Source organism: Delphinus delphis, chromosome 12 (assembly GCF_949987515.2).
Source record: "Delphinus delphis chromosome 12, mDelDel1.2, whole genome shotgun sequence".
Lineage (NCBI taxonomy): Eukaryota > Metazoa > Chordata > Mammalia > Artiodactyla > Delphinidae > Delphinus > Delphinus delphis.
Window position 1 is genome coordinate 43,546,104 of NC_082694.2, and position 25,087 is coordinate 43,571,190.

A 25,087-nucleotide genomic window follows, 5' to 3' on the forward strand; every position below is an offset into this window, starting at 1 on the left:
GAAACTGGAGCGCTGAGCAGCTCCCCGGGGACGGCTGCCTGATAACATACAGTTGAGAAAAGGGACCTCGCCTCCCTGGGGGTGCCTGGCCGGCTGCCCTGAAATTGGTACTTCGGGCCGCTGTGTGGTTGCCCAGTTCCGGCCCTAGGCAGCCCCGATTCTGAAGGTAGCATTTCGGGGACCGAGGGACTGATAAGGCACGAGGGCATGAGACGCTTTGGGCTGCTCCTCTACACAACCTGGGGGTTTTAAACAAAGCTGCGCAAAGAGAACGCCTGGAAATGCCACTTTGAGAGTTTGCGCTGGGGAATGTAAGAAGGAGCTCCGAAGGGCAGGTATTCTATCCTAGGGGAGGAGATTGCTCCCGAGTTTTGTTCTGGTGTTTTGTTTAAAAAAAAAAAAAAAAAGAAGTTTGAAGCCAAAGTAATTCATATTTGTTCACAGGTTTTTCTGCTGAGCTGTGCAAGGAACTTAACTAGCTGGAGGTGAGCTTATAGGGAAAGCCTTAACGTTCAAGGGAATATGAGATTTGCTGCCCCACTTCAGCCCTCGGAAAAAAATGAACCGTCTCCTTTGAAATTAATGACACTGTACTCTTTCTCTTTCACTCCCTTTCTCGAGCCTGTTGTGTAGGTGCAGTATAAAATGCACGCTGTATATCTTTTGTATATATTTCAGCGAAGCCGGACAGAGTAAAGTGAAATGTAATTCTGCAGCCGTTTTACAGTCTTTGGTGCCTCGTTTGGCCAAGGGAAGGTTGAGGAGGGGGAGGGGAGATGAGAAAGTAAATTGGAAGTTGGGTATGATGGAGCCTCAGCCTCCTCCGCCTTCGCTATCTTGCTTGTTACTTTACAGCTAAAGTTTTATTTCCCCCACAGCAGATACTAAGGATCGGTTTGTGCTGTGTTTTCTTTGAGAATCACGATGGTGAAAGCCCTTTTCCTAATTATGCTGACTCTGGCGTTGGTCAAGTCACAGGACACCGAAGAAACCATCACGTACACGGTAAGGGGTGATGGAATTTGAGATAAGTGCGGTTCATAGGGATTCTGTGGCACAAGGGAGACTTTATCCACTCCTGCCAGTCTATGTGGGCTGTTCGCTGTGGTGGATAATAAACGTTAGCAAGTTTCATGTTTAAGATTCGTTGTAAATTGCCTGTCCTTTCAAAACTTCACTTAGTGTAGCGAGGTGGATGGACCGAGAGTCTGTCACACAGAGTGAAGTAAGTCAGAAAGAGAAAAACAAATACCGTATGCTAACACATATATATGGGATCTGAAAAACGGTACTGATGAACCTAGTGGCAGGGCAGGAATAAAGACTCAGACGTAGAGAATGGACTTGGTGGGGGGGTGGGTGGGGGCGGGGGAGGAGCTGGGGCGAAGTGAGAGAGTAGCATGGACATATATACACTACGAAATGTAAAATGGATGGCTAGTGGGAAGCTGCTGCTTAGCACAGGGAGATCAGCTGGATGCTTTGTGACGACCTAGAGGGGTGGGATAGGGAGAGTGGGAGGGAGGTCCAAGAGGGAGGGGTTATGAGGAGATATGTATACATATAGCTGATTCACTTTGTTGTACAGCAGAAACCAACACAACATTGTGAAGCAATTATACTCCAATAAAGATATTAAAAATACAACAACAAAAGTTCTCTTAGATCACCATTTGAGACAGGGACCAAAATGCAAAGATTTGTGCAAGGCCAAAAAGGGAAACCCCTTTAAAACAAAACACAAAGTAAGCTACATGTTTCTGACACATTAAACAAATCAATGGGTATAAGTAATTGGAAAACCTGAATTCCTGTATACATGCAGATGAAACCAGAACTCAAGGAGTAAGACAAGTCAAATAGGAATGTTAAACATCACAAAAGCCCATCACCTCATTTGTGCATGTGACTTATGTTCTCATGTAAGTGGACTTTCTTGACTTCATAAAGGCTATTATTCATTTACAGTATAACTGATAACTCATATAAATGCCATTCAGATAGACTTTACGTGTTACCAGGATGTGATATTTGGCAAAATGGCTTTAAAATGCATTGTATGAAATTTGGTTTTGCATTTTCTAATTAGTATATCTGATATTTCCAAGTAATTTTGATTAGTTAGTTAACTGTATGGATATAACCAATGTTTAATACAATATTGAATATATCATCTAACCCCTCCCACTGCCAGGAATGGATATGGTGAGAACAGAGGGCAGTGCTTACCTCACTTCTGGTGAGTTTGTTTGCACCTCTGTTTTGTGTTTTCTAGTCTTTAATCAGTGTTGTGAGGCAAATGACATTTGTCCTGGATCAGAATATGAAAAACATATTTTTCTGCTTGCTCCCAATTTAAAATTAAGTAATCTCACTCAAAAGAATGTGAAAAATTTTTGAAAATAAAACTCTTAAAAGTGAGCTAATGTCAATTACTGATAATAAACATTATCTCACTTTTTTGATATTATCCCTAGAATGTATTCATCTGGCAAATATTCCTTGTTGTTTAGATCAACTATAAATCAAATGGGGTTTAATATAAATATTTTGTTAACTTAATGGTAAATGTAGTTGCTTCCTCTGCTGAAGATAAATAAAGCAAGATAAATGAATACATGTGTTGTTTATCTTCAAATGAAATTGTTTTGTTATTCAGGCTAAACTTCCTACCTTCTTAGGGAGCTAAAATTAAATTAGCTACCCACTTTTATATTCATCTAATAAAAGATTTTATTGCTTTTACAATTGCTTATCTTGTACCCCCTGCCCATTGCTAATCACCTAAATCTTACTCATCTTTAGCAGAGAAAGTTCCCTGTGGATTAAACACTGTAGTTTTAAGACCACTAACTAGGGTTCATCATATTATAACAGGTTTCCCAAATATGACACCCTTTTTGTGCTAAGATTAGAGCTATTCTCTTTTGAATTGTGTATGCCTATTAGTTCATGGCTAAAGGACAAAATGTAGCTATATTTTTAGTAATTCCACTGTGGAGACACTGTCTCCTTTCATCCTCACAGCGAAGTATGAGGTAAGTGACATCCTCTTCCTTCTGCTGATAGTGGAACTGAAGATCAGAGAGGTATCTAACTTGCTTAAGACTACACAGCCAGTAAGTGGTGAAACTAAATTCACTCCAGGCTTGTTTAATAGTAGATCCATATTGAATGTACTGGAACTGAAGACCTAAAGCAAACTGCAAATCTTCTCTATTTAGCATACAGATTTATTCAAGTGCACTGTCATTTTGCCTGGCTTGAAAGATACTTTTCAGAAGGATGGGTTCATATCCACAAGACAGCCTCATATTCTTTCATGTTAAAGATAGGGTCCATTCAGTTATTCACTCATCAAGTATCTGCCGTGTGCATAAGCAATGCTCATCACTATCAAAAGAATTTAAGTTTACTTGCTTACTAAAAAAATTCAGACCTTAACCTTAGGGAATTTACCTTGGGAAAATACTTTTGAAAAGTACAAAGTATTATACATGTTGCTAAAGAAACACAAAAGCAAGGAGGTAATTAATGTTCATACTGGCATATTGAAGGAGGTAGAACTCTGTGCTGGTTCTTGAAGGAAGACTTTGGATTATTCTAGAAAGGCTGAAGAGACACCTGAATCAGAAAAAGTGGCATAATCAAAGGTTAGAAGTGAAAACAGCCAAGTCAAGTCCAGGAGGTGACAACAAGTTAGGTAGTGGGGAGAACCTAGAGATGGCAATAGTGGGAGATGAAAGGTCTACAGGCCACTGTGAGCCCTTAGATGGAGGGGCAACGTAACCAAGAGAGCAAAGAAAGATTGTCATGGAGGCTTGTGTGCAGCATGTAGAGATATGGAGACCACCTAAGGAGACTTGCCTACTCATGAGGCCAGGAAGGCTTATACCAACGTGGGAGAGATAAAAGTGGAAACAAAGTCAGCAGAGCTTGAAGGAAAATAATTGGAAAAGTTGATGTTAAAGTTGTAATCCTGGGTGCTGAGAAAGGTGGTAGTGCCTTGGACAGTGTTGGGGAAACTAGAAAGAATTAGTCTGGGAGATAAAGTGAGTTTAGTTTTCACCCTGTTAAGTCTCAGAAATCAGTAAAATACCTAAACTCATCTCTCTGTCTCCATTCAGCTATATAAGTAAATTTACTATTTACTTACTTGGCTCTTACAAAAGAATTTAAGTTTATTTATTTGTTTACTCTACTTTTGCTCAATCCTTCCTGAAGCCTCTTCCTCAAATCTGCATCTGATCAGATGTTTTCTTGAGCTTAAAATTTCTTCAGAGGCCTCATCACTTATACCAGCATTTCTCAAGAAGCAGCCCATAGATGACTTGTATCAGAATCACCTGAGATGCCTGTTAGGAATTCAGATTCCAGGCCCCCAACCAAACCTACAGAATCAGAACCGTTGGTTGGGCCCAGGAATCTGCATTTTAACAAGCACCAGAATGATTCTTAAGCATAATGGAGCTTGAGATTCACTGACCTTTAAGGTAGAATTCAGTTTCCGTCTATCCCAAAGAAAGGCTTCCCAGGTTTGGCCCTGCCTACCTCTCTAACCTCACTCCACCCACCCAGGAATACTTGTAACTCCTTCCTTCTTTAACAACTCTGCGCCTTTGCTTACGTGGTCCCTCATCCTAGACTCCCCATATCTCTCTGGAAAAAAGTCCTGTAAGGCCCAATTCACTTGTAACTTCGCCCATAAAGCCTTCCCTTACACCCTGTCATGTCCACCCACAGCCCTGGGTAGGGTCCATCATTCCTTCCACAGGTAGACTTGTGTCACGACACCTGACATCTTGCTCCAACTTATTTACCTGTCTGTCTCCTCTTCAGGCCTGTGAGCTGCTTGAGAACAGGAGCAAGGTATTAATCATCTTTGCTTTCCCAGGGACTAGGGTGGTGCCTGGTGTGAGAAGGTACTTGACAGATGGTTCCTTCAGTGAGTGAACTAGAGAGGACCCATAGGAACTAAAGCTAGAAGGCAGGCCATGGTGTGAGAAGGAGGCTCAGGACTCTACTGAATAGGAATGATAAGGAAAGCCATGTCTGGAATGCTCTAAGAGGATTTGGAGAGAGAGAGGAAATTGTCAAGGGCTGAAGAAAAGAACTCAGCTGAATTTTTTTTTTTTTTTGGTAAAATTTACAGTGTGGAGGAAGGGGCAAATAAAGCAAAAAAGCAGTCAGAGAGATTGCAGAATATTAGTATTGGGACAGAGAGAAAGGAATTCCAAGAAGATGGTTATGGGCAACTGGACCCAACGCAAATACAACAAAAGAGTTGAGACAGCTGGTGATTGAGAAGGGATCCCTGAAGCGGTCCAGTGCACAGATGTGTCTTTTTAAAATAGCTACAGAATGGTAAACTACACATCTCATCATCTATCTAGGACTCTAGCACAAAGATTGTTGCCATAAGTATGAAGCTTTTAGAGTGACTTCTCAGAGAATGGATACTCAATTAACTGTCTCCTGGCCCCATCTTGATGTTTTCTTCACAGCAATGCACAGATGGATATGAGTGGGATCCTGTAAGACAGCAGTGCAAAGGTGAGCCAACTTTCAAAGACTTCCCATCTGAACGTAGCTCTCTGTCTCCATCTCATATGTCCTTCATGTCCTGCCTGTATTATACCCAAAAGGCATAAGCATATATTTACATGTTGAGTTTCCCCTCTAAGAAGATTCCTGACTTATTTTATTACTGACCACAGATATTGATGAATGTGACATTGTCCCAGACGCTTGCAAAGGTGGAATGAAATGCGTCAACCACTATGGAGGATACCTCTGCCTTCCTAAAACAGCTCAGATTATTGTCAACAATGAACAACCGCAGCAAGAAACACCAGCAGCTGAAGGTGCGGGTGCAGCTACAAATGCAGCTGTGACCTCTAGTACAGGCACTGGGGGTGTAGCAGCCAGTGGCATGGCAGCCAGTGGAGCGGTGCCTGGGGGTGGTTTTGTCGCCAGTGCTGCTGCTGAAGTGCAGACTGGCCGAAATAACTTTGTCATCCGGCGGAACCCAGCTGACCCTCAGCGCATTCCCTCCAACCCTTCTCACCGGATCCAGTGTGCAACAGGCTATGAGCAGAGTGAGCATAACGTGTGCCAAGGTAAGCATGACTTTCAATGCTAATGAGAAAGTTCTTGCCCAGGTGCACCTGTGGTGAGGATGACAACAGCTCATACTTACTGAGAGCTTCCCACTCGCCAGACTTTGTGCTAAGTGCTTTGCCTGCATTATCATATTCAATCATCACAATAGTCCTAAAAGGTAGTTGCTGCCAGTACCATCATCATTTTGCAAATGAGGAACTGTGTCTCAGAGAGGTCATCAGTGGTTCTCAACCTTAGCTGCACATATTTAGGGTCACCTGGGAGCCTTTAAAACTTCTCCATGTCCAAGCCACACCCCAGCCCAATTAAATAACAGTCTCTGGGGGGTGGGTTCCAAGAATCAGTATTTTTTTAAAGCTCCCCATGTGGTCCCAGTGTGCAGCCAAGTTTGAGAACTAGGGGTCACACAGGTGGTGAGTACAGAGCCAGCGTTCAAACCCAGACAGATGGGGCCAGAGTCACAGCTGTCAAAAGAAGCAAATTATTCATTTGGAATTTGAAATTGTGCTGTCAAGCTACTCCACAAATGTCCGCCTTTAAGGTCTCAAACTTTCTTTTTATTGAACTTGCCACTGACTTGTTTTCCTCACAGAGGAATAAAGAAATGGGACTTCTGCTTCTCATTACCTTTGAGGGAGTGTCCCCCACTCACATTTATATCTATTTTTAAGCTCTCGTTTGAGCACATTTCGCTTATATCACTTGCACCATGGCACTGTCCGCTTGGGTTTTTCTGTTTATTTTCACAAAGAGTACACATCACTGTGTATTCTAGAAACAGCTGTAGACTCATGCTAGCAAAGTGATAAGAATCTTGGGCTTTCAAGAGATGTAGGATATTAACTAACTGGACTGTGCTAAGGGATTTTCTTCCTCTTTGCCTACTTAGCAAACCCTTTTAGATCTGCCTAGTGTGGCAATAGAAGCTCCAGACTACTTTTTCACTACCAGGGGCTGACTGGGTAAACCCCATAAGACACCATAAGTGCCTGGTACCCCCTGGCCAATGGAAAGGGCCCAGGAGTTCTTACCTTCTACCTGCCTGAATGAGGAAGAGCACCTTCCTCCCTCAACACTGAAGGGTTCAACTGGGGTCACCTAGCTGCTGCATTAAGTGAAAGAAGCAACTGCTGGTCCTCTAGAATGCTGCCCCTTATTCACCAGTGTTGAGTTTTATCTTCTGTATAAAATATAGTAGATTTTAAATGGTTTATAAATGAAGTAAGGAAACCTATCAGGCTCTGACTTTTATTATTTTATATTTTGTGTTCAAATTTTAAGTATCCCACATCAAGAGCTAACCCATGCTGTGATGGTGTCACTTTTCAGAGAACCTATCGTATTAGCATCTGTTTTGTGTTACTGTCATGAGTCAGAATTCCAATATTGATGATGAATGCTTCAGCATCTGCTTGATATTCAGATATTTAATTTAAGGATTATGTCAAAGAGATAACCTCATGAGGTTATTTATATATATAAATAAATAGATATTTACAAATAAATATATATTTATATAAAATATATATGGTGTGTGTATTTGAGTGAATACTGGTTTAAAAATACCTTGAATTTATTTAAAATACCAACTGTTAATTGTGTTATTTAAATATATAATTATACTGGAAGGTTTGGTGGTATTTTTCCTGAAACTGAAAAGTTTTACTGAAATTTTTGAAGTATTGACTTTTACATACTGAATTATTTTTTACACTTCAGATGTAGGTTTTAATGGTACTTAGGAGAAGAAAACTCAGGTAAATGAATGGATCGTTTATCAGAAACTGTCAAAGTAGTTTATGGTCCACCATTAACAGTTGTGGTTGAAAGCAAGAACAATGCCTAGAATCGAATGAAAAATTTCTAGAATAAAACATATTCAGGATTTACAACATGCATTGGTTACAGTAGAAACTGTATAATAAAAAGTGAATAATAAAAATAAAATCCTATTTAATTTTTCTTAAAGATTTAGACTATCTTACAAAGTAAGTTACTTTTAAAATATTTATAATCCTTACTTCTTTGGGAATTTCTTTTTAATTTTAAGCTAAAACTATTAAATGCTTATGGTAGATGCTAAATACATATTAATTGATTGTGTGCACACAGGGCATTTCCAACCCAAACTGTTTTGCATAATTCAAGTAATTTCAAAAATTTGGGATTGGGGGTCTGTATCATTAAAAGTAGGGTTAAAAGTTTTTTGGATGACTTAAGGCTTAAGTTGGATTTCTTCCCACCTCACAATTTTGCAAAGTGCCCATAAATGTGGATTTACTTAATTGTTGATAAAAGGGGGTTATTTCATATGATAACAACAGGATAATCTGTCTAGGGAATCTGACTAACATAAGTCAGGTCACACTTGTGCCCGTTTATTATTGAGCCAATCAAACATGCAGTCCAGTTTCTTCTGATTGCCTGCAGATGTATGACATTCTCATTCCAGGCCAGCAGCACAAAATAATATTTTATAACCAATGTGAAAGTGTGGGGACCTCCGCTTGAAACAATAATGTGCTCCAAGGACCTACATTACTGACATCATTGTGGAGTTTGAGGAGCCTTCTGTTTTAATAAAGATCTCCACTCCCTTTTAAATGTTGCATACTTATGACCAGTAATCCAAACATATTTACCATGGTTGCTGGATCAGAATAAATGAATGCCTGTAGATGGGTCGTGTTTGTATTACAATTATTTCTTTTTCCCACATATATTTTTCAACAGGTACAGTTTATCAGTACATAACTTAAAGCTGACGACATTTTTAATGTAATGGCTGAAATCTGAACTGTGTTTCAGTGTTAAAGTCAGTCGTGCCTTTGAATGCACTATTACCAATCACAGTTGCCACCTAATTTAAATACCACTAGATATTTTAAAATGTATTCTATTTTAGGGACTCCCCTGGCGGTCCAGTGTTTAAGACTCTCAGCTCCCAGTGCAGGGAACGTGGGTTCAATCCCTGGTCGGGAAACTAAGATCCCACATGAAGTGCAGCACAGCCATAAATAGATAAATAAATAAATGTATTCTATTTTATAAATATATTTTTAACCAGCTTTCCATGTTTTAACATTTAGTGAAAACATGATCCTTTAAATTTTATTCATCTATTTGTCCAGAGTTTTTCAATTTTGTGCAAAACCAAGGGGTTTAAAATATAACATCCAAATATCAATTCACAGTAAGCAGTTTTTCTCAGGTAATTTTTGCCAACTGAGCGTGATACTGGGGAGGCCATTCACACTGAGAATTTCAAAGACAGGTCCCACCTTTGGCAGCTATCGCATTACATGAAGATCATTTCAGTGTTACATACCTGGAGTCATGTAAAAATTAAGTTTTAGAAATTATTCATTTCTCCATGAACTATTATCTACCTCAAAGACAACAGATATTCATCTGCTCCAAAAGGAAGTTGGATCTTTAGTGCATAGTCACTATGTTATCTTCTTCAAGGGATGTGGAGTTAGAAATCACTAGTTCAAGCTGAGAAAGAATTTTTTTTATCATATATAAGTTTCCAAGAGCCCCATTCTTGTAGGAAAAAAATATCATTTGGGAACTGGCAAATAAGAGAAAGCATCAATTGCCCAATTCAAAGGAATTTGTTCACTTAATTGAACTTTCAAAAAATTAAATGTAGAATATTTTGCATAGCTGGCAATTAAGTCATTACTAACCTCATGCAGGTTTTACAAGTATCATTACTAACTTGCTAAAGAAACCATACCATCAAAAAATGAACTTGATACAAACGTCTAATGAAGCTGATTGTGGAGCCAATTCCAGAGTGCAATACCTGGCTTGTGTTATATAAGGTATAACTGAGAGATGTGAAAGCATACCCTAGAGTTTCCAACCATCCCTGTCTACCCAAGATTTTCCTGGTTTGAAAACTTAATGTCCCACATCGCTGGAAATGCCTCAGTCCTGGGGAAATGGCATTGTGGATCACCCTAGCAAACCCCCAATAACCAAATGTCCTGCACATCACAGCCAACAGTGAAAAAACGAATGGTAGAGCCACTTTTTCAGGTTAAGGCATTGTTTGTCCAGTAAAACTGTTTTTTCAATTTGTTTTGAACTTTGAAAAACCATGTTTCATTGATCTTTATGTACCTGGACAGAGCCTTTCTTTGCAGTTATCAGGATCCCGCCAGTTTGTCAGTTTCCACATTGTTCTAGATTGCATGTGTAGGATACCTATACATTAGCACCTACATACTTAGATACATGTCATACCATAGTTAGCTTGTCTTTCCTCATTTCCACTGGGAAAAATTTTACCACTCAGCTAAATTAAATACCATACTTCAATTATAAAGTTTTATTTGCCAAAATTTTTTTTTCAATTTTCAATTGTATTTTCAATGATTTTATTTGATTTGTATTATTATTACCTATGACACAGGAGCAACTAAAAAGCTAAAAAGGAAAAACTGTTGCCTTTTGGAAAGCCTAAAGGAATGAAAAAATTACACTCAGGGTTAAAAAGCTCTAAGCTCTTGGGGACCATCTATTATCCTCCTCACGTTTCTTTATAAACATAAGGATAACTAAAATACTATTTTGAAAAGGAAAAATGTTATTATCTATACATCTACTTTAAAAAAGAGAAACTTGAACTAACATGTACAGATTCTCAGATGCTAGGGATGTCTCTCTTCGGCTTCTTTCATTTGAAACTTAAATGATCACATATCCAAAAGGGGATTTATAAACTATAGTGTAATCAAGTAGCTTAGCATACTTGGCATTGTCATTACCAAACAACTTTCAAACACTACCCTTTTGCTGATCCTCACTAATGTCATTAGGGTCTCTGTTTTCTCCTGTTAGTTTTGTGAGGAAACGCCTAATTTTTGTTACATGTAATTATACAGCCCAGCGAAGAGCTTTGAGCTCAGAAAATAGATATTTTACAAAAGGAAGACTATACTTGAGTAAATTATGATATTAACAGAAAAGAAATATTTCAAGCACAAAGTAAAATGGGTATTAACTTACTACTAGTTCATTGTGTTTACTTGTTAATTACATTTGAGTATCTGAAAATTCTCTAAGGCCATATAAATGGATAGGAATTGAGTTTATAGGGAAAACTTAATTACTTTTAAAATAAACTGATGCAGTGTAATTGCATTGATTTCCTCCTGAAAAATCTAGCATTGTTTCATAATTTACTTTTCCAAACACTGTAGTCATAAAATTTCAGTTAATTTAAGACTCATTTTTAATATACATTTTATAGATAATATGTATATCTGATTCATGCATAGTCAGAAAATTCTTTAAAATTCCTTCATAAAAATTGAGTGACAATTATTTGAGGTGGAAGGATGGAAGAGGTCAATATGATCACTCTTCTGCAACAGAAGACTAAGTTGTATAACTGTTTAACTCAATGATTTTCAAAGTGTGGTCCCCAGATCAGAAACATTAGCATTATCCTGTAACTTATTAGAAATGCAAAATCTTGGGCCCCATCAGACCTACTGAATTGGAAACTCTGGGGATGGGGCTCAGCAATTTGTGTTTTAATAATTCTATAATTTTGATCCCTGCTGAAGTTTGAGAACCAATGGCCTAACTTAATCTTAACTTCAGGAAGCTGCATTCAGTTATAAAAACGAGAGGGCAAGGTCAGAATACTTTACGTGGGATATGGGAAGTAATGAAGAGAAAACATCTAAAATATACATTCTACTTATAGGACAGAATAATATTTCCATTTCATTTCTCTCACCTATCTTGTTGTCATCACCAGTGCTCTGGTCCCTAAATATTATTGGCCGTGAGTCCTGGTTAGGACTATATCCCCAAACCAAGGACACATATGTGCAATCTAGAGGAAAAGGGGACATTTTAACCAGAAAACAAGAGATCTTGCACCTGTCTATAAAACCTGCAAGTGTAAAATGCTGTAACTGCCTTTAAATTATCAGTAAGTGAAACTTGCAGTTACGTTTTGGCTATAGTAAGGATTGGTGCTGTGATACCCCTACCTTCTATAGGCATCCCCCTTATACTCAAGGCACAAATATTGTTGTTTGGAGGTTCAGTTCATGTAGAGTTGTGAAAGAGGAGGAGGTTGACTCTGATTTTGGCCTTAAAGTGTGTTTTGGTTACCAAAGTGATAGGAGATCCTTTCAATATCTGATGCACAGCTGACATCTCCTTTAGATTCTGTGAATATCATCAAATATTAGAAGAATATTCACATAAGTATCTTCTGTTCAATTTAAACTTTATCACAGATTTACTTCCCATCAAAGACAAGAAGACTCTTGTTAAAACTAGTTAACACAATCTGTAGAATGAACTTTCCTCTCCCCATAGAAGCAAAAAGAAGCAGATTAGACTAGAATTGCAAGCCTGGGTAACTTCAGGAATGTGCACTGGTACTGACTCATTATTTCTTTCTCCAGCAGAAAATTTTAAACTATAGTCTCTGAAATCAACAAATTGCCCCATTTGTAAGGATTGCCTTTGCACTTGTTGAATTATTGGCACAATTTTATTCTTTGAAACCAAAGATTAAACAAAATTTGCCCCAAATGTGTTTGATTTTGCACGAAGGTACAAATAAGTAATTCATGCCACATCTGAAATTCATTACCATGCTTCTTTTTCCAGGAGGTAACTGCAAATTGCACACTCAAAAATAAAACTGATCAAGAAAACTGCATTCAAATATTGGCAGAAGAAAACAGCTGTCATTGCAAGCATTTAGCCACAATTGCAGGCTTGTAGCTTGAACCTAAATGATTTGTAAACATTTAATAAAGATGAAGTGAAGGAATGACATGAAAGGAAGGCTGAGTGCCAGGATACTGGCAGCAGCATGAACAGCTTATTGCTGTCAATTTCAAATAACCTTTTCAAATTAAAAGGAGGGATAGAGAATGAATCAATGTTATGTAAATGTGTACAAAATGACTTAAAAACTTGAGATATTCGGCTAACTCAACTCAACTAACTTGAACTACCTTTGAAATAATTGTACATCCATACTAGTCAAGGGTAACCAGGCAATATCACAAGTGAAACTGATCAAACAGAATGCAAAACCATTCAGTTAATGTTCAATAAAATCCAATCAAATTTTAAGAACCACTTTCTGTTGTAAGGCACTTTGATAGAATAAAAGTAGAAGGAAGGAGTGGCCATTGTCCTCAGGGAACTGACCATCATTAACCCATGAATTATAAAATAACAATAAAAGAAGCAAAATATATAGCTCAGGAAATTTAACACACGGGACATCACAGGAAGTACATAATGAATTGCCAAAAGTAGTAGCAAAACCAATATGTGATACAGGTATGCTTACAATTTATTAAAATCCACATTTAGACAGAAAAAAGAACATGTCCCCAGAAATGTGGTCAAGAACAAAAGCCTGGTTCCTCCCTGGAATGGAACATTTAGAAGAGAATGATGAGGGGAAGTTGAGAGGTCTGATGAGGAAATTAAGATCCGAAGAGCGAGGGAAGTAACCATCTTATAGCCAAGCAGAAAAAGCGAAAAGCTTTGGGTCCATGTTCCTTCTACCCAAGAGTGGTTTCCCAGGAGAGTCCCCCAGAAGCAGGGTGCTGCTGATAGGAATGCTAATGAGGTAAGGGATAGGGGTACGTGGAGGAAAACAAAATTTGATAGTACATGTGATGCTGAAGCACTGCAGAGCAAACGTCTATGACTAGTACTCCATCCTCAGTAACTCTCCCCAACAAAATACTAATGTGTTCCTCCAGCCCTGTCTCAGTATCTTCCCAAACTGTGTCCCATTTTACTTATTATTGAAAAGGCACAAAGCAAATGTTTCGTGTTTGTGTGTGCATGTTTGAATAAATGAATGGTTTTTAATCATCAGAGAATTCAGGCTTAAAGTTTACTTGACTTCTAAAACCATCCTTGAAAATGAGCAATTATGTACCATATGTGTATAAGGTGTATTTCCCAACTCTACATGTATCAAACTTCTTATTAATAATGGAGGGTGGGAGGGAGGCTCAAGAGGGTAGGGATTTGGGGATATATGTATACATACAGCTGATTCAACTTATTGTACAGCAGAATCTAACACAACATTGTAAAGCAATTACACTCTAAAAAAGATGTAAAAAAAAGAAGATAAAAAACAATAATGGAGGTCTTAAATATCTAGTTCCCATCTTAAGCTTAAGCCACTTGAAAGAAGGAACTATGAAGTCTATTCTTTATATTGTGGATTGTTAGGTTTTTAACAAACATTGGTGAATAAATAAGTTGCTGTTATTCCTAAAGCAAGACTAGTAATTAGAAATACTAGAATTCTTTTAACTTTCTGACAAGACATTTAACCAGTGAATGCATCTCTATATCAAATATATCCTTCCTCAGAAATCTCATGGTGAATAATGAAAATACAGTTGGGTTGAGGAAATGTTAACATTTATGATATTTGAAGTGAAATAATCACAAGGCTGGAAAATATTTATGTAAGCTCTCTAATACTGTGAAGAAAATCAAGACACTGGGTGAAGCTCTATAAAATAAGAGCAAGAAAGGAAGAAGGGATCAGAGCAATCCATCTTGGTTCTTTCCCTTGACTGCAAGCCAGAAACTATCTTTTTCATAGTTGTTGTTATGTAGTTGTTTTAATTGAAGTAAAATTGACTTATAATATTGTGTTATTTTCAAGAGTACAGCAAAGTGATTCAGTTATATATTTTTTCCAGATTATTTTCCATTATAAGTTATTACAAGTTATTGAATATAGTTCCCTGTGCTATGCAGTAAATCCTTTTTGCTTATCTATTTTATATATAGTAGTTCGTATCTGTTAATCCCATACTCTGAATTTATCCCTTCTCTCCCTCCATTTCTCCTTAGGTAACCGTAAGTTTATTTTCTATGTCTGTGAGTCTGTTTCTGTTTTGTATATAGATTCATTTGTATTATTCTTTAGATTCCATGTGTGATATCATATAGTATTTGTCTTTCTCTGTCTGACTTATTTCACTTAGTATCGTATTCTCTAGGTCCATCCATGTTGCTGCAAATGGCATATTTCATTCTTTTTTATGACTGAATAATATTCCATTATATATATACCACATCATCTTAAGTCAATCACCTGTTGATGTGCACTTGGATTGTTTCCATGTCTTGGCTATTGTAAATAGTGCTGCTATGAACATTAGGGTGCATGTATCTTTTCGAATTAGTTTTTGTCTTTTCTGGATATATGCTCAGGAGTGGGATTGCTGGATCACGTGATAGCTCTACTTTTAGTTTTTTAAGGAACCTCTATACTGTTTTCCATAGTGGCTGCACCAGTTTACATTCCCACCAACAGTGTAGGAGGGTTCCCTTTTCTCCACACCGTCTCCAGCACTTATTATCTGTAGACTTTTTGATAGCCATTCTGACCGGTGTGAGGTGATACCTCATTGTGATTCTGATTTTCATTTCTCTAATAATTAGTGATGTTGAGCATCTTTTCATGTGCCTGTTGGCCATCTGTATGTCTTCTTTGGAGAAATGTCTGTTTAGGTCTTCTGCCCATTTTTTATTGGGTTGTTTGTTTGTTTTTTATGTTGAGCTGAATGAGTTGTTTATATATTTTGGATACTAAACCCTTGCCTGTCACATCGTTTGCAAATATTTTCTCCCATCCCGTAGCTTGTCTTTTTATTTTGTTGATGGTTTCCTTTGCTGTGCAAAAGGTTTTAAGTTTGATTTGTCCCCATTTGTTTATTTTTGCTTTTATTTCTATCGCCTTGGGAGAGTGATCTAAGACAATATTGCTACGATTTATGTCAGAGAATGTTTTGCCTATGTTCTCTTCTAAAAGTTTTATGGTGTCATGTCTTATATTTAGGTCTTTAAACCATTTTGAGTTTATTTTTGTATATAGTGTAAGGGAGTGTTCTAATTTCATTGATTTACATGTAGCTATCCACCTTTCCCAATACCACTTGTTGAAAAGACTGTCTTTTTCTCCATTGTATATTCTTGCCTCCTTTGTCATAGATGAATTGACTGTAGGTGTGTGGGTTTATTTCTGGGCTCTCTATTCTGTTCCATTGATCCATATGTCTGTTTTTGTGCCAATACCATGCTGTTTTGATTATGGTAGCTTTGTAGTATTGCCTGAAGTCTGGGAGGGTTATGCTTCCAGCTTTGTTCTTTTTCCTCAGAGCTGCTTTGGCAATTCTGGATCTTTTGTGGTTCCATATACATTTGAGGGTTATTTATTCTAGTTCTGTGAAAAGTGTCATGAGTATTTTGATAGGGATCACATTAAATCTGTAGATTGCTTTGGGTAGTATGGCCACTTTAACAATATTAATTCTTCCAATCCAGGAGCATGGGATATCTTTCCATTTCTTTGAATCATCATCAATTTCCTTTATCAGTGTTTTATATAGTTTTCAGGATATAGGTCTTTCACTTCCTTGGTTAAGTTTATTCCTAAATATTTTTTTATGTGATTTTAAACTGGATTATTTTTTACTTTCTCTTTCTGATATTTCATTGTTAGTGTAAAGAAATGCAACAGATTTACGTAGATTAATCTTGTATCCTGTTACCTTGCTGAATTCATATATTACTTCTAAAAGTTTTTGTGTGGAGTCTTCAGTGTTCTCTATATAGAGTATCATGTCATCTGCAAACAGTAACAGTTTTACCTCTTCCCTTCCAATTTGGATATCTTTTATTTCTTTTTCTTGACTGATTGCTGTGGCTAGGAATGAAACTATTCTTTTTAAATTTATTCTGTTAAAATGCTAAAGGGTAGAATCCAGGAAAATCACTTAGTTGGTTGTAGATGACTTAAAGAAGCACAGTTCTGATCTGGTCCCAAGGTAGGAAGAACTGAATTTCTAGAGAAGTGAGAAAGAAATCCATGGGTCCGAGGGGCCCAGGAAAGAACACAGATTACTGAGGGTCCTTTGGGAGCTAATAGCTAGCTTGTATTACGTACTTAACTGTATGTGAAATATGAGTGTGATGTAGACAATGGAACTAGAGACAACCATAAAAGCTGTGTGTATTGCTTTATGTGTGCCCAGCTAAAGGGAGAATCATGATGGAAATTGCAACTGCCTTTATGCAAATAGTTAAATCTCAAAAAGCTCCAGAGACTGTAGTGAAATAAGTTTTGCACTCTAAACAGCTGTGTGTGCTGCAGAGAATCTAATCCTACTCCCTTGAGTGGAAATGTGGAACACAATCCAAAACAGGAAACAACTCAGAGGTTCCCATTCAGTGTCCACCCTGGAGACCAGGTCTATCACAACCTGGATTAGGGAAGAATTTTTGTTCAGTAGTGATTAGTTAGATCTCACTATTTTGCAGCAAAGCCCTCCTCTCATACATACATTCACAAAATGAGTATGCCATTAAATTGTTGCTGACTTTTTCACTATTCACTAAAAAACCTAAGTATCTCAATATGTTTAAATATACCAAAATTATGAAGAGCAGTATAAGTCTGTTTTTCAGAGTCTGTTGTTGAATCCTTCAAATTTGTTGTTTATTTGAGGAAGCTTCTTAGAGAATTAGTTCAACTTTAATAATTCTCCTAAAATATATGAGTGATTGAGGTATTTGGCATCATTCGAAACCCACCAGTAAGCTTTTTTCCTAATCACTGCTTTTCATCATTTGAGGCCTAAAGAGATACTGTTATGTAAGATGGTTTTCCCTCCTTATCCATGTTCTGTCCTGAGCAGTTTGTGATATCAGAAGATATCTCGTCTAAAAAAGGAAAGGACATTCCAAAAGAAGCTGTTAAAAGACACCTTAGAAACCTGCGCACACAGCCTAAATACCCCCTTTCTTTCCTAGATTTAGTTTATTCCAGCTATTTACACTCACACACATGCACACATACACATACCCACTCAAGTTCATGCCCATATACATGCATGTGCACAAACATGTAACAATGCACCATTTTTTGGTAGGAAAGTAACATGTACAGAAATTAAACTGATCAAAGCTGATAATGCTTCTAAAATGATTTGGAACACAGTTCCTCTTATTATTCTCGTAAAATCAACACTGGGAACTGCTTTCTAAATTCATGTGTTTACCTATCACAAGGGAAAGGGCACCTTGGACAGCTACTACATGATTTAATCAATAAAGACATTATTGGATGGAATATAGAAAGAGTCAACAAAGAAATAAAAGTGTTAAGGTGTAACCTCTAACACTCTGTTGCCTTACACTTCAGCAACATCCTGACCATGTCTTGACTAATCTTTCTTAGAGATTTACCTGGATTCCATCCTGACCTACCTTTGTGTTCTTGGGCAACTGAATTTTTAACAAAATAAAGTTTTTAGATAGACCATCATAGAGTGGATTAGAAAATAACTTATCTGGGACTGACATTGAATCCCCATGCTCTTTTATTCCTCAGACTTTGGCAAATTATATAGTCAGTATGTAGCCAAGAATAAAACGTCACTCAACAAACAAGGCAGAAAATTCCAGTTATTCATGATTAATTAAACTTCCCAGTAAAAGCTGTGGGCCCTTTTTGTAAAACTAGTTCACGACTTGGCGCATCAGAAGAGCCCTAATCCAGGGAGGAAGGTAGCCAGAGAAAAATGTCCTTCCACACAAGCTGGTAAAGATGCTGGGCTTCGTTCTCAACTTCAATTCCAAGACCTCCTTTCTTTAGTAATTGGGCAGGGGGGAAAAGCTAATGATAAAAAGAAGCTAAATAAAAGAAGGAAGTTTAATTGTGGTGCAATTTATACAGCTAATGATAGTTCTGAAAAAACAGGAAAGATTATTTGGTGACTAGTTCATTTTAAAAAATGTTTAATAGCAAAGCCATTGTAAATTAGAGTCCAACTGTAAGTAAACTAAACAATCTTCTCTGATTTTTTCAATTTAAACAGAAAAATGGATTGTTTAAGCATGCCAGAGCAATAGTTTCCAATAAACCAAGCTATCACTGATGGTTAATACCCCAAATAGAATATCACTGTATTAGAAAAAGAACTTGGGCTATTTAGTTATCATTGTAAAAACCTGGCCACAAACAGTATTAGGGTTCTAACAGAGTTTTAAAGAATTATTAGAAAAGCTGGTTATAATATCAAAGTCAGGAGTAGGCACAATTACACACTCCCCAAAGCATTATGAATCCATAACAAAATGTATGTATTTTTCTTGGTAAAATACACAGTTTCTGGTCTTGTATTAAAGGGAACAGTTTATAATGACAAGGGAGAATAAGAACAACATTAATAAGGAAGACTGCATGAATTATTTGATTAAATATGAATGATGTTTTGAATTTTCTCAAGAGCTTAAAAAATCAAATAGAGGTCCTGACAAGGGGTAAAAGTAACTGCAAGCAACTGGCCTGCCTATTCCTCAGTATAAATCTCAAATTAGGAAAAGAAGAATCAGGTGCAGATTCAAAGTCAGACCAAGCCTCTGTAGTTGATTTGGAGAGCTACATCTTAAAATTATTCTAATAGATGACACATCAGTGTTATGTCAACTCTATTACTCAGCAAAAAAGAAAACACCACTTTCCCTTAAAGGAGAAGAAATACTTTCTCTTCTCTGTTACAGTTAACTACAGAGATCATAACTGGGTAACTACTGTAGCTAAAAATTCATGACTTAAGTATTGCTTGCCCATTGATCGATTTTAAATACAGTGTCCCCACTTATCCTTGAGAGATATGTTCCAAGACCCCCAGCAGATGCCTGAAACCATGGATAGTACCAAACTCTATATATACAATTTTTTTCCAATACATACATACCTATGATAAAGTTTAATTTATAAGTTAGGCACAGTGAGAGATTAACAACAGTATCTAATAATGAAATAGAACAATTATAACAATATACTGTAATAAAAGTTATATGAATGTGGTCTCTCTCTCTCTCAAAATATCTTATTGTACAAATTTAATGCCTTTTCCATCTTAACTAAGCACTTATCATGCACTGGCCATAACTTTTACAGTTTTAGTTTGGCAGCAAAACTAGCATGAATTTCTTTTTCCTTTTTTCACAATTTCACATTTAGAAGATTCATTCTTACCGTAGATCTTAGCAACCTCAGCATACAAAATTTTTTTCTTTCCTTATTAAGTCGAGAACTTCCACCTTTTCACTTAAAGGAAGCACTTTACGGTTTCTCTGTAGCATACCCTAGTTGCCAGCATCACTACTCTTGAGCTTTGAGACCAGTATTAAGTGAAGTAAGGGTTACTTGAACACAAGCACTGCGATATCCAAAACAGTGGATCTGATAAGCAAGATGCTACTAATCGGTTGATGGGCAGGCTATGCTAGACAAAGGGATGATTCATGTCATCGGCAGGATGGAGTGGGATGGCAAGGTATTTCACCACACTATTCAGAATAGCAGGCAATCTAAAACATATGAATTATTTCTGGAATTTTTCATATAATATTTTTAGACCATGGTTGACCATGTGGGTAACTGAAACTTCAGAAAGCGAAACCAAAGATAAGAGGGGTAACTATATATATATATACCACATATTCTTAAGATGAAACAGTGAAGCCAGTTATGAGAATTTCCCTGGCTCTTCTGCTGAGTGACTCAAGTAACAGTGATACTTTACCCCCAACACCATCTACCATCACCACACACCACTCAGTATGAAAATCAATCATCTAAGGAAAAAGCAAAAATGCAGTGAACACTTGTGAGGGTAGAGGCCAGGAATGTATTCATACATTTATGGAGAAAAAAAGCAAAACAGAGCAAACAGTTGAGCTATATCCTTCTCTTCCAGGGACCTCCTGTTACTCTGGGAGACAATAGCAGTTGTAAGAGGAATGAGAGGCAGAAAAAGAGATGTAGAATGGAACTGGAAGAGAGAGAAAAAGAGAGCAAGATAGGAGAGTAGAGGACATGAGCAAGCATAAGACTATTCTAATCAAAAATAGGTTCTGCTGAAGTATCTTGTAAAATAGTATTACAGTGACCATTTTCTGCCTGTGTATATGCGTATAAGTACATATTTTCCTCAAAGGACTGATGAAGAAAAAAAGAAAAGGTGACACCTGAATAAATCAGTTTTTCTGTTTTTATAAAATTGTCTGAGGGATTCTTTAAATTTGGGATTCCATTCTATAATATGTTTTTGAGGATCTTCTATATGCTATGTGTGATAGACCAATGATTCTCAAACTTTACTGAACATGTGAATTCCTTGGGGATCCTATTAAAATGAAGATTCTGATTCAGTAGGTGTTGGGTGAGACCCAAGGTTCACATTTCTAACAAGCTCCCAGATTCTGTTGGTATATTCAGAGCCTATCTTCCAGTAGCTGACAATTTGTGCTGCCCACCAAGAAGCTGATATGTCTAGTGATTCTTCATTCTCTATTTTCTGCAGTTAGCAGTGTGATATACTTTGGATAGAATTAGATCTGCATGTGGTGGGTTTTTTCTTTTTTTTTTTTTCAAAAAGATATTCTTCTCCTCTGATTAGACACTCAGTTTCTCCAATATGAATTCCATTGTAACAGTTACAGCTGTAATGCACAGATATTTCCCTTATTAATTAATAGAATTTTCTCCTGTAGTGGAATGTTTTTATGCTTGAATGCTCAGGGGGATCCAGAAAGTAGTCTTTGGCAGCAAAAAGTGGCAGAAATTCCATAAAACTCAGCAAGAGAAAAAGGTTCCCATCTGAATCTTCCCCTAAGTGACTCTGACTGTATTAAACCAGTTAACCTCTCTGGGCCTCAGCTGTCAAAATTAAGCGTTGTCCCTTCCAAGCTCTTATTCAAAATAATTTTAAAAGAATGAGAAAGAGAAAAAAAGAGGTAGAGAGAGTGCACTTTGTCTAGGCTACAAGCCTTGGAAGTGTTGTCGCTATATGGTTCTTGACTGATACGTGCGTGGCATTTAAACTATTTCTATTGATAGGAACTCTTCTTTGACTTTCAAATGGCATTTTTATCAGGAAAACATACCAGAGCAAGTTAAAATCTGCCCTGAGAAGAATGCAGGTGTATTCTGTAATTATAATAGCATTAATGACTCAGAAACAAAAAACCAGACGGTTCTAATGTCTTGAAGCTTTATTGACAAAACAGTTCACACCTAGTGCTGGTTGTTTGCTAAAAGTCTGGACCAAATCACTGAAGCTTTAAAAACTAGATCACTGCAGTCTTCCCCCCGAGGCATGGACATGGGTAATTATTATGGTTCATGCCACAGCCAAGGACTCCATTTCAATCCTAGCTTGGAAAGGAGTTGTTTTTTTGGTTTTGTTTTTTTTTTCATTTTTTGTTTTTTGGCGCAGAGTAAATATACTTTTTGCATGTATTACTATAAACTCATTTAAAACATAAAGGTGACAACATTAAATATTACAGGTTCTTTATTATTTTCTGAATTCTGAATTAAGATTTTCTGCCTTCACTGGGGGACATGAATACCTTTTAGCAAAGAACAGCCTGTTTAAAGTCTACAGGTTTATTCATTTCATATTTCAGGATGTTTTTCAGCCTCAGATTCAAACCAGGCTTACAACCAAAGCAATCAGTCTTTCCTGAGCTCATGCATTATTATCCGTTACACAAAAAGCATAAGGAAGCCTATGAGTTATCTGTTGCCACGTGACAAATTGTCCTAAAACGCAGCAGCCTAAAACAACAAACATTTATTATTTCACAGCTTCTCTGGGTCTGAATCAAAGTACGGCTTAGTTGGGTCCTCAGGCTTTGGGTCTTTCACAATCTGCAGTTGTCTCAAGGCTTGACTGGGAAGAATCCCCTTCCGAGCTCACTCAACTAGTGGTTGTTGGCAGGATTCACTTCCTGCCGGCATTTCTCATGAGTTCTTCCTCCATGGCTCCTAGCCACATATACCTCTCCCTAGAGCACCTCACAGCACAGCAGCCTTCTTCGTCAGAGTCAGCAAGGGAAAGGGCAGGAGAAAGTGCCAGCAAGAAAGTGAGTGCTAATAAGACTGAAGTCACAGTCTTCTGTAACTCAATCACTGAAGTGACAGTCTATCACTTTTGCCATATTTTGTTCATTAGAAACAAGCTACTAAATCCAGCCCACAGTCAAGGGTGTGAATGCCAGGAGTCTGGGATCATTGCAAGCCATGTCAGAAGCTGCCTACCACAATCTGTAATTAAATTCTCCCTGAAATGATTCCATCCAAAACTTTAGAGTTAAATCTAGAATTTTAAATGGTTTCAAAAGCAAAATATGAGTTAAAAAGCAAAATGCACCCACCTCCCCAGCAGTGCAGGAGCCTGGATGACTCACTCAGATACGTATCCTGATGGGTGTGGTTGAAACAGGCAAAGTACTGTTCGAAAGAAGAACCTCACAGCTTCTAACAGCTCGTTTTGAATGAATGTACCCTTCTCTTCTTCATGGATATGGAACTTCTAAAATGCTATCAATCCTCTCCAAAACCACTCATAAATAATTATGAATATATACTCTGATTTTCAGACTTTTTAGTTAAAATCCTGCTTTACTCCACTCTACAAATAAACAATATCCATGGAACAAAAACTTTATGAGCAAACACAAAAACTCCCTTTATTTTCGCAGATTAGCATGTATCCACATGCCTGTTATATAAAAGAAATTTAATAAACACTGTTCTTGCCTCAACGTGAACTTTTGTCCTAGACATCTGTAATATTTGTGTGTTTGTTAGGGAATCATGGAAAATGTTCTCCATCTCTCTCATAGAAATCTCTGTTCTGTTTCAGTCACATTTTTCTTCCTACAGCCTATTCAAAAGCCTGCTTCCTAGTCATCATTTTTGTGTTTAAATATGTTTACATCTTTTGCCTCAAAATTCTACAGGGAGACGTGCTAAATATAACCTAAGGTTACAATAAATAAGTTGTGTAAGACCTAAAATTTCAGAGGCCATAAAGTCCAACATGAATTTTCATCAGTTCTGAGGAGCAGTTATCATGATAAGGGGCGGAATAGTGATTTGTTTTTCGACAAGGAGGCAGTAATGAAGTAGAATAGCACTCTAAGGGAAAGGGAAAAGAGAAAGGATATATGAGCAAAAGTAGAAAATCACCATGAGGGTGGAAACCAAGAAACTGAACAACTAATAAAAACAGATGGTGACATGTAGGGAGCGCCACCAGCCACATCCAATCTCCCCAAAAGAATATTCTGATGGCCCGATTGTGACTTAACCAGAGGGAAAGAATAGAGAAAAGGCTAATGCAGCTGTTAAAAGGAATAACCAAAATCCAAAGCAAAGGGGTTTTTTTTTCCTTAAAGAAAATGGTAACGGACCAAATTTAAATTGCTTTTTAAAGTACATAATACAGCTCTGTATAGAGAACAGTACATTTTCTCCTAGGTTCACTCTCCCCCAGAATTAGCTTCCAGATTTTCTCAGGTGTCTCTGATGCCAATAATAAAAACCTCTGTGGGCCTATTGAGTGGGTAGTAGGATAAATGGGTGCCTCAGCAGCCAGGTAGAAGCCAGCCTCTGACCTCGGGCCTGGAGCATCCCCGGGAGGCTGGGCTAATTCATGAAGCAGGCAGTGAGAGTTGGGGAAGCCCTTGGGGGGCTCCCGGTCAGATCTGGTTCCCTTTACCATGATGTACAGAGGAGGAAAAAAAAGCATTATGCTCATAAGATTCCCTCATATTCAGCCATCCATTTACTAGTACATTCTCTTGACATAAGTAGCCTCACTAAATTCCTCTTTCCTTATCACTGACTCTAAAATGACAGTTTAAGGATTATCCTTTCTGCCACTTACCGTGAAACACAGCTCCAGATCAGTTTGTTGTAGATTTCTGAGCTTAACCACATAGCTCGCAACTGAGTGGATAATCAATCATTCTATGACTAAATCCATCTGGAACAAATTTGAAGCAGTGGCCATGTAGGTTTCTTCTGAAAAAAAAAAAAAATTAAACTGAAACCAGAGTTGAT

At 37.5% G+C, this 25,087-nt stretch overlaps 1 protein-coding gene and 1 long non-coding RNA gene across 10 annotated transcripts in view; one reads left to right on the forward strand and one right to left on the reverse strand.

Moving 5' to 3' along the window:
• The window catches only part of LOC132434894 (uncharacterized), a 427,467-nt gene that overhangs the window by 201,078 nt on the left and 201,302 nt on the right, over positions 1-25,087 (reverse strand). For 3 of the 4 annotated variants that reach the window (XR_011246683.1, XR_009521451.2, XR_009521450.2), the window contains exon 5: positions 24,912-25,048. This is a non-coding gene — a long non-coding RNA (uncharacterized lncRNA). Of the gene's footprint in view, positions 1-18,782; positions 18,856-24,911; positions 25,049-25,087 lie in introns of those variants that run through there. The other variant, XR_011246684.1, reaches the window with a different exon arrangement.
• EFEMP1 (EGF containing fibulin extracellular matrix protein 1) overlaps positions 1-25,087 on the forward strand; it is a 68,991-nt gene that overhangs the window by 422 nt on the left and 43,482 nt on the right. For 2 of the 6 annotated variants that reach the window (XM_060026570.1, XM_060026569.1), the window contains exons 2-4: positions 879-1,005; positions 5,505-5,553; positions 5,718-6,119. In XM_060026570.1, coding sequence (XP_059882553.1) covers positions 925-1,005; positions 5,505-5,553; positions 5,718-6,119 — 532 coding nt within the window. In that variant the 5' untranslated portion in view covers positions 879-924. Of the gene's footprint in view, positions 1-444; positions 486-878; positions 1,006-5,504; positions 5,554-5,717; positions 6,120-25,087 lie in introns of those variants that run through there. The other 4 variants (XM_060026571.1, XM_060026574.2, XM_060026573.1 and 1 more) reach the window with 4 other exon arrangements.